Source organism: Pyrus communis, chromosome 16 (genome assembly GCF_963583255.1).
Source record: "Pyrus communis chromosome 16, drPyrComm1.1, whole genome shotgun sequence".
NCBI classification, from domain to species: Eukaryota; Viridiplantae; Streptophyta; class Magnoliopsida; order Rosales; family Rosaceae; genus Pyrus; species Pyrus communis.
In genome coordinates, this window is record NC_084818.1 from 8,467,795 (window position 1) to 8,478,229 (window position 10,435).

At 38.5% G+C, this 10,435-nt stretch overlaps 1 protein-coding gene across 1 annotated transcript; it reads right to left on the reverse strand.

The window, feature by feature from the left end:
- Positions 1–294: 294 nt before the first annotated feature.
- LOC137720791 (probable pectate lyase 13) lies at positions 295–5,758 on the reverse strand. Its single transcript, XM_068459901.1, has 4 exons — positions 5,498–5,758; positions 4,284–5,184; positions 3,121–3,326; positions 295–687 (listed from the first exon to the last, which is right to left on the reverse strand). The coding sequence occupies exons 1-4, from the start codon at positions 5,629–5,631 to the stop codon at positions 462–464; spliced, it is 1,467 nt and encodes a 488-aa protein (XP_068316002.1). The 5' UTR covers positions 5,632–5,758; the 3' UTR covers positions 295–461.
- Between the last annotated feature and the right edge of the window lie 4,677 nt (positions 5,759–10,435).

Here is a 10,435-nt window from a genome sequence, read left to right on the forward strand (position 1 = left end):
AATCAAAGATATAAGTAACTGTTATGTTAAGAACTAAAAGCAAGCATGGTACAAACAGTTCTTCACGAGGGTATATCCAATAGTTGAGGCAGAGGAAGAAGAAGAACAATAAAATTCTTAAGGGAAACTTTTTTTTTTTCTTTCGGCAAAGAGAAATGAGAAATGGTTAGAGACTTGTGCTGATAACGTGTTATAAATAGACAAAAGTTAAAGAAATAATCTTTACTAGGGATAGGAGTGAGACTCTTGAAAAATATTACACAAAAAGATTGCAGCTTAAAGAGAAATAGGAGGATACTGGAAATATTCTAACTTTTCTTTATCTTTGCTATATATTGTTCTTCTCATTGTTGAACATTCAATGCTCTATTTATAGAGTAACTACTTTGAAAACTTACAAAAGCTTCACTATTTAGCATATGAATCTTTACTATATACATGTGGGCAAACATACCCAATATTTACAACAGTAATGATAATAGAGCATCACCATGTTTGGTGGTAAAGTACAAAATAAAAATAATTGAAAGAGACAAGAATATTGTGTTTGGGCTTGGTCGAGCACTGTTCCCAAATATCATTCCAAAAAAGTCATCGTCATTGCCGTTGCCGTGGCCGTTGGATCCTCCACTGCCGCCATCGGTGATGGTCCCGTCATCGGGGCTCGTTACGCGACTGCTTTCCTCCCTACACCATCACAACAGGGTTGAAACAACCGGATAAGCAAATGAAGAGCAAAAAGACATGAATGATGACATCTGGTGTAGCAGAAGAGTCCATGAAAACAAACCCTAAATTGTAACAATCTGCAACAAGTTTTAAGACGTCGTGACGTCGGCCAAGAACGTGAAGAACAGTTGCCTCACGTGTCGGAGGACGACTGCCGTCAGCATTCACCAAACAACAGTCTAAGATCGGGAAAAGGGGTTGGTGTCACATGGGAGAGGAAGGGCCTATTGTGGGGAGCTTTCTCAAACTGTGGGAATTCTTTTGCCATTTTAGGATAAGGGAAAGGGAAACAATGCAGCAAAAGAACAATTCGGGGAAAAGTCAGATGAGAAATCTACTGAAATTTATCCCTTCCATCTTATTTTTTTTAACAAACGATGTTATATACGCTAAGGAAGAGGGAGGAGGCTTAACCTCACAATGAACGCGTAATAATGTAGACCTAAGTTGGTCCGGCTCGTTGATCAGTAATTTGGGGTCAGTCCAAGACCCTGTTTTCAACTTGTCCATTGACTACCATATCCTTATAATTTCTGATCTGAAAATTAACTACAACTTGCTATAGAAAGGACTGAACGGTATCAAAGTTAAGGATCAGTTTGTTTAAAAAAGAAAGGAAAAAAAATCTTTACCGAAAAAAAGGGGAATAAGGGAGAAGGGGTCGCAGTCCATATCTATATTTTGGTTATATCAAATCATAGGAGGGGTCCAATGGCAAAGGAAAGAAAAACTCATTGGTGGGATGGGGCCCATACATATGGAAATTGTATAAAGAGAAAGAAAAATTAATGAAAAAAACTTGAAAACTTTGAGTTTTAATGATAAGGACAAAATAAAAGGTAAAGTGAATAGTACCAGAATTGACTTTTTAGTGTAAAAATGTAGTTTTTCATTAAATTGAACAGTACCGCAGACTTTTTGTTAAAACTTCCTAAAAGGAACCCACACTCGCTGGCTAAAAATGAAATATTTTTGCTCACTACTCTCACGTGATGAAGATGTAATCCACCCTATTATCACCGTTACATGAATTTAAATTTTGAAATCTACGTGATAAATAGACACAACTTTCAAAATTTAAACTAACACAATAGCGATAAATAAGGTGGTGAGCAAAAATACACTCGGCCTGAAAAGTAGATGAAGGGAATATAAGTGAGCCACCTTCCCAATGCAGAACACAGCAAGACATGACGAACCCCGGGTCTCCTACAGCCCAAGCCATCCCTAAAACAAGTAGTCCCACTTGCAAAACTTTTGTACCTTTCCGTCCCTTACACACTCTTACACTGCACTGATCTAAACATCACAAGCTTCTCATGATGGGGACACCCTTAATTAGTTGTTGACATTGTTGCACCAATCTCCCCCCACAAAGACAAACCCATCCCTCCCTAATGCCACTACATTCTCGAGCACAAAGGGCAATTTTGGTATTAAGGTAATACCGAAATGGCTAAGCTAGTATTTTTAACACTCTCGTTTTCTCCTTCTGTACTCTGTACTCTGCTCAATAGCAAAATAGGTTTTTTCACACTTTCTCTTGCAGCTCTTTTGGGTTGTAAAATAAGAGGGTCAAACCCCAAAGAAACCTAGAACGAATCGAATGGAAAAAACAAGGGTGGTGGACATACTTGCATCTAATCCCAAGGCCATAATTAATTTTTTTAATTAAGAAATAAAAAACAGATTTGTATTTTAATAAGCTCTAATTAATAGGAATTGTGCACTTGGTGGGTGCTTTATAGCCAAGCAGAAAAGCAGAAGTAGAATGACAAGGCTGCAATGTCAGCAGCTTGATTCCCAATGGGCCCCGCGTTATCACTTGCACACGTATAAACCCAACTCCATTTTCCCACTCTTTTCATCTCCCCTTCGTTACCCTGCTCATTGTTTGCATGTGGTTTAATATTGTAACGGTTAGGATATTGAGTTTTTATTTATGTGTGATTCGAGTTTAAAACTCCTCCATCTTTCTATTCTTGAACAGTTTCGAACTTTCCTTCTCTTTCTACTAATGGTACTACTAATTCTCAGTATATAGACCTGTAACAGCTAAAAGCGTTTTCAAATAATAAAAAATGATCCTCTTATTATCTGATGTTTCACGAAGCACTTCAAGTGCTTTTATGAGAACCGTTTTAACTTGTAAGTACGTAATAAAAGGCTTTTAACAAAAGTGCTTCCTACAATGGTAACATCCAACAATCCTAGATCTCAAAACCAAAACGCCAGGAAACAAGAAAGTATCATGAATGCAGGGGTGTTCCGGTCATTTCACCCACAATTTTAAGTAGGAAGACTTAAATACCCTCACTATGAGAGTTAATGCGACAAGTAATACAGTTGAGAAAGTAAAGAAGGGAAGGGTGTTGTAGTAATTCTGCGTACCTTGGGTCACCAAAGACACCGGCGTTGGCCGTGATTTGTTCAATGAGAGTCACGGACTTGGGCTCGATGCTTGAGGCCTTGGCGTACTGAGCGCTCATTCCCGCGCCGGACGGTACGAAAAACGCGCCATTTACCATTACGTCCCCCTCCGTCCTCCAGTTCCAGTCGGACCAATCCCCCTCGTTCGTGTCCACGCGCTTTGTCACCTGTGAACAGCACGCACGAACATAATTATCATATAGAATGGAAATTGTTATTAGCATTTTAAAAATCACATTCTACATTTCAACTTTTTTATATTAAAAAAGAAAAATACATTTATAAAAAGTGTCGAATGATAATTTTTAAATGCTAATAACACTTCTTGTATAATTTAACCTTTTGACTGTCATCAAGTCAAGCCAAATCAACTGGTGGCCACAACTGCCCACTGTCATCCACAACTGCCCACTGTCAGCCACTACTGTCTCTGTCAATAGCTTATTATAAAATAATATTTTCACTTTCAAACAATTTCACATGCGTAAAGTTCAGAACTTTTCTTACCCAAAACTCATTTTTAAGAAGGAAACATATGACATTAAAGCAATCGCTGTGACGATATTACAAATCAATCACAATCGAAATAACATATATTTTGTATGACAGTGGGAGTTAAATCTGAGATTCTGTCATTGTGATAGGCCGATAGCATGGAGATGTCGTGTAACATTATTATAAGTTAATTACACATTACATGTGTTCAAAATGATAGTGTTAGACAAATTTGAGATTTTGTTAAAATGAGATACGATCACAGTGGCTATATAAGTACACTTTCACTGTAACAGTATTACAAGTCGATCACGAATTGTAAACATTTGCTTTGACAAGCCACCCCAACGGGCAGCGCGTGACTGTCTTGTACGCGCACCGCCAATGCAAGTGGGATAATGTATCCCACCATATACCCATTTCCCAGATTGACATGTAGGTGACAACCAATGCCACCTGGAAGCGCGTAAACACACCCACCCACGCGCCGCCCATGCAAGTGAGACGCACCCAAGTACCACTTCCCAAATCATGAAACAATCATATGCTAACCTTTCAAATTTCCCTCTAACCCAAAACTTCAAGTCAAAAACAAAAGGCACGAACTTTACAAAAATTACAATTCTTACCTCCTTCGCGTTCGGGTCCTGAGGAGCGGTGTACCGGTTCCCCTGGCTGTTGATGGTGGGGTTAGCGCTACCGCCGATAGCATACATCTCCCACCGCGTGAAGTCGTTGTTCACCACGTGGATGTACCCACGTCTGCACCGCGGCATACGCTGCACCAGCGCCACACCGAAGTGGTTAAACGCTATCGTCACCTGCATCCCGGAGTCCGGCAAGTACTTGTCGTTGTGGCCCAACAGCATCACCTCGTCATGGTGGGCGAAGTAGTTGTTGGAAATCGTGATTCCGGTCGACCCCATGATGGCGTCGATTAATCCGTCAGCGCAGAACGAGAGGGAGCAGTGGTCGATCCAGATTTTGTGAGCGCCGAAGAGGGAGATGCCGTCGCCGTCCGACTCGCCACGCCAGCCGACGTGGGTGGGGCTGGAGGCGACGTTGGTGTTGCCGGCGGGCTTGCAATGGTGGACGTGGATGTTGTGGATGATGATGTTGGAGACGTACTGGAGGGTTATGCATCCGCCACCGGTGACGTGGACGCTGTAGCCGCGGCCGTCGATGGTCTTGAAGCTGTTGACGATGAGCTCGCATTTGAGCTTGATGGTCATGTCAGCGGAGAAGATGATCCAGAGGGGCTCGGTTTGGATGACGGCGTGGCGGAGCGTGCCCGGAGTTGGGTTGGCCGGGTTGGAATCCGACGAGTCGGTGACTATGTAGATCAGGCCTCCTTTACCTCCCATGGCGTCCATGCCGAACCCGATGCCGCAATCGGCGAGCTTTTGGCGGTTGTTGCTCCAGTCCTCGCAGCGCCAGCAATCGTCGATTGGGTTGCCGACAAGGCACTGGCTTTGGTCCTTGACGTCAATGGACAGCTTTTGGCGCCTGGAAACAGACGCATTGACACTCCTGAACAGAAAAAACAGAGTGCCCTGTTTAGTTAGTGGGGAAATTAGCAAAACCCAGATTGGGGTTTTGGGCTAAAAGCTAAAAATGCATGCTTTGTGGAAAACCCAGCTGGGATTATTGAAAACAGAGTGGCCCAGACCATTAAACATTAAAATGTACCAAACTCAGACGGGGGTTCTAGCTGAAAAAAGGGAACGAAAGCCAACCCTTTTTGCAAAATAAAAAAATGAGCAAAACCCAGTTTGCAAAATCAAAAAATGAGCAGAACCCAGATGGCGATTTGAGTAATTTGGGGGAAAATTAGGGTCTTTACCTTTGAACTTCATGAGCAACTGCATCAGGGTCTGGGTGCTCGTGAGGGAGGGAGAGGTTGAAGGAGTAAGAAGCTCTAGAGAGAGCAGAGAGAAAGAAACAAATTAAGAGAATGCAGCTGGTAGGAAGAAGCATTGTTGAACAATAACAAAAACAACCTAGGACGCTGCAAATCTGGGAAAATGTGATGTGGGTTTATATAATATAAACAATGATTAAATTAATGGGATTATTCCAATAATTAAATTTGGAAAGAAAGGAAGAAAATGTGGTAACTTTCGGTGTCAGCTAGGGTTTGAAAAGAAAGGAAGAATGGCTACTGCCGTTGGTTCTGATAGGGACAGCCGAGGAGGCCATCGCAGTCGGAGTCGGAGTCGCAGAGAGAAAGTCTCTCTGTACTCTCTAGAATTCTGCCTTGCAGACTCTTTCAGTAACTTACATTCTTACCTTGTGTGCTAATCTAGGGTGAGACCTTATACCAAATTTAGATTTTCGGCTGGGATTAAGATTCTTTGCTGAAAGTTACGAATGTTCTTGTTCCCGACATTTTAAGTTTTAATCTCTTTCTCGTTCGAGTGTGGATAAGAACCCTTTTCGGTTTACGTGGTGTGATTAGAAAAGGTTTTGGAGGTTAATTAACGGTAGATTACAAATTTGCAGGCTTTCAGTAAAATCTTCTTTTTTTTGCCGGGTGAAAAACGGAGGCGCTGCTCAGCTGCTGTTATGAAAAGCGCCCTTTTGTTGGGGAAAAACGCAAACAAATTTGTCCACATAAACAGTGATATTTTATTTATATATATATTTTTTTTTTCATGAAAAGAAGCAAATATGTTGTGTTTACACAAAAGGACCTGCCTTTGTTCCTCATATGCCTCCGGTGCTTTTACTACGAATTTAGTTAGGAAGAGGATCCGGTCCGAATCTCTAAGGTCTAAGATCAAATGATCTGAATTGTTGAAATTTGATTTTACGGCTACAAACAGGAGGTCTCTCTAAAAATTATAATAATTGTAGCTGTTTGATCAAATTGTAACGCCTCGGATCACTTAATCCTAGGTCTTTGATGGGAGAGATCTAGATCGAATCCTCTTCCATTTAGATTAGGGGTGGGCACTTGAAACCGAAACCGAAACACGAACCAAATTGAACCGCACCGAACGGTTTGATTTTGCGGTTTTGCAATTGAACCGCAATGTAAGAAACGGCTTGGTTTCGATTTTGGCTTTGGAAAACCGCACCTCAAATTAGATGTCATGTTTTAATTGGTTGTTTGTTGCCACACTAGAATTTCATCCATTTTCACCCCTATTCGACAGACTTTCAAATTATCCCTCAATCTTCATCGGTCTTTCTCTATCTCAAAACTCATCTAAGATTCGATGACCTCGGTGCACTGCTCTCGCTTGCTGCTTGTATCCCTCTCGATTTCAGCAAAAACTCTAAATATCCTTCCCTTTCACAGAAGCTCTGCAACACCCAAACCCTAACACACAAAATGCTTAATTATATTAATAGATCAACTCTTTGCTGAAACTAGAAAGATGATTCATTTAATGAGGATACATTTATACATATGTACATGTTGATTATTTTTCCCAAGTTATAACCCTCATCAAGTTTGTCATCTTCAATCCTTCAAATAATAAGCCATAGCACTCCATTTGGGGTGCTATTTACTGCTCACAAAATTTATCATTTGTGCAATTAGCTAGCTAGGCTAAGCTAGTTTATTATATATCATTCTTCCCTACCATTTTCTTGATGTGATCAAATGTACTTGAGAGAGTGGGGAGAGCAGTAAAGAAAAGAATTCTCATGTGGTGTGGGTTGGTTAATATATTGTGTAGAAAATGAGGCCATATTATGCGTAAATAGGTGTACATTTTAAATTATACATTTTTTCACAAAAACCGAACCGTAACCATTTGAAACCGCACCAAACAAACCAAATGTTTTGGTTTCATTTCGGTTTTGGCTTCAAAACCGCACCGAACCGCATTGCAAAAATTTTCTGTTTCGGTTGGGGTTTCACTCAAAACCGCACCAAACCGAACCGTGCCTACCCCTAATTTAGATAAACCTTAAAATTAAATTATCCAACTTTATTTGCACAAATAACAATGATGTTTTGTTACCCAAGGATGGATAGGAACTTATATATAAACTTTTCATGTGCAAATCATAGAGTTTTGTATTTATGATCAGAAATATTTGTATAATAAATCATTCTATAAAGATCATTTCTGCAAAAAATGAATTAAAAATAAGATCGCTTAGTCAATCTATTGTAGAAAATATATAGATGGTTTGTAACACTTTTACTAATTTCATTCATCTATTTTTATATAGTTCAATGACTAGACGACCTTATTTTAATCGATTTTTAGCCGAAGCAATCTTTATAAAGTAATTTATAATATGAATAGTTCTAATTATATGAATCGGCAATAAATATATTTGAATAGGTACTCATATTTTGAGTAGCAAAGTATTATTCTACAAATAAACTATAAACAAATAAGAGCATTTCCAGGTGAAGAAGCTAATATGGCTTTTTAAATTGTACCTTTATTCAGGATTAATTATATTTTACACTCCTCATGTATAAAGTGCTTTTAGAATAAGTTATGAAGTTTCAATTTTCTTATATTACACTCTAATGTATTGAAATTGTATCAATTTGAACCCTTCGATCATATTGATTTTATGATACTTCGTTAAATTGATAATGTGGCGAGCTTAACACTCTTATATGATTAACGTGTATGCCACATTTGGACAACACTGACATAAAAATTCATCAATGTAATGAATGATTTGATGTTCAAAGAAACAAAAGGTGTAAATTAATACAATTTCAAAATCTCATAGTGCAATGTGAAAAAATTAGAACCTGATACCCATTTAGAAAATCACTCCCAATCTTAACTCTTTTATTTACATGCATTGACAGTTTGAGGAGCCAAAATTTCATCTTTAGAACCTTTTTTCCGATTAAAGATGTTTTTAACCTTAAATTAAATTGGAGTGTCATCAGCTATTGATTGAGTTCATAGAATATTGTAACACAATTTATAATTTTTTTAAATTAAATAGTTTTGGTTGTTGAATGGAGTTTGTTTTTATTTGCATAGCACTCCATTGGAGTGTTTTATTGTTCTTGTTGGGCATCTTATTGGGTGAACCCGTAGAAAATTGTTTTTATATTATTTGGCTATGCTCATAATTTGTAAGTGCGTATCTCCTTTTCTATTCAATGATGATTTTAAAATAACGGAAGATGCTATTATAAAATAGACTCGTGGCGAAAGGGATAGAGAAATACTTAGGAAGAATTGAAAATAGACTTTAAAAAAAGATATGGAATACTTGATCCTAACAGAATACTTACCGCAAAATTGAGTTCAATGTCGTTTTAAGATTCATACAACTGACCATACTTAGCGAAATAAATTTTTTTTTTTTGTATACTTTTAAATAAAAATTGCATTGGCGCCAAATGGATTACAGGTTTAATTTAGTGACGGCAAGCCAAACTCACGGAGCGAACAATAATCAAAAGCTTAATAGGACCCCTTTTTTATTTGGAACTTTAATGAAAAACTTCAGGTACTGTTCTTTTTAACGAAAAACCATATTTTTAAACTAAAAAGTCAATCTTGGTACTATTCATTTTACCCTTTATTTTGTCATTATCGTTAAAATTCAAAGTTTTCAAACATTTTTTATTAGTTTTGCTTCTTTTTTTTTTTTTTGGGGTCAAACTCAAAAGCTTAAGATAATCCAAGGTAAATTATAACATTTTTTATTCACACAATATTTTAATTAATCTAATTTATTATTGTGAGGCGAATTCGAACTCGAATGTAGATGAAATGCTATCTTAGAAATTCGATGTAGGAACTACATGGGACAGAGATTAGACCAATCAAAAGCACCCTGCTAATAGAAGCAATTGAGGATGAATCTGGGAATATTTGGCAAATGAATTGGACAGAAGTCCTAATCTAGTTTATTATGATCATATACCATATAAATAACTAAATCCTAAACCTTAAACCCTAAAAACTCATATGCATGTGTTAAGTTTCTACTCATGCATCTCGAGTTCGAAGCTCTCTCCTCTCTTAAATTAATATAATGGCTAAATCGGTTAAATGATCCAAGTAGTTATAAGGTATTCGGAAGATAACCCATGTGCTAAAAAAACTCGGATTTAAACCCCTATGATGTACTCTGTTAGCAAATTTAGTCCAAAAGTAATTTTTCTGTTAACTATATGTTAATACATGGGTAAAATTGTACTTTGACGTGTGCACCTTCTTCCTGCATCTCCCCTACGCAACCCCCAAACTCAACGCAAGAGAAAAAGGAGAGACCATTTTCAGTTTTCCACAGAGCTACCACCGCAAGCCACCGTGTCTCCGTGGGCCAATGGAAAACTGTAATAGTTGATTTTTCTCATTTCCGTTAGGATTTTCTCAGGAAACAAATAGACGCTTACTCTCTCTCTCTCTTTCTCTCCTCTCTGTCTCTCTCTCTGTCTCTCTCTCTCTCTTTCTTCATTATCCTTCAATTTTGCGTTTCTAAGATTTTATTGCAATGTTTAACAAATTTGAATTTAAATTTCAAAATTCATTGCACCGTTTGCAGGCCAAGAGTTTCGAAACGACATTCTCCACACCTCTATCACCAACAATAAATTCATGTTTCACTTCTCATTCCTTCATCATAATTTCCCCATTCAATTTCTCCGAACCGAAACATATTTTTTTCAGGTTAATTTTTGTTTCATCAGCAGGGAGATGACGCCGTCAAGCTAGCTGTGCCTGGACTCAAACGAAATGTCATCGCCAGCGCCGGCGATGTATCATCGGCGGTGAGGGCCCAAGCGTCAAGTTTGGCCCACGGAGACACGGTGGCCGCCATGGTTGCAGTG

Excerpts from the sequence above, each read along its gene's own strand:
- LOC137720791 (XM_068459901.1), bottom strand. The coding sequence starts at position 5,631 with ATGCTTCTTCCTACCAGCTGCATTCTCTTAATTTGTTTCTTTCTCTCT. Across the intron at positions 5,185-5,497 it reads GTTGCTCATGAAGTTCAAAG|GAGTGTCAATGCGTCTGTTT; the intron begins GTAAAGACCCTA and ends TTTTCTGTTCAG. Across the intron at positions 3,327-4,283 it reads AGGACCCGAACGCGAAGGAG|GTGACAAAGCGCGTGGACAC; the intron begins GTAAGAATTGTA and ends TGCTGTTCACAG.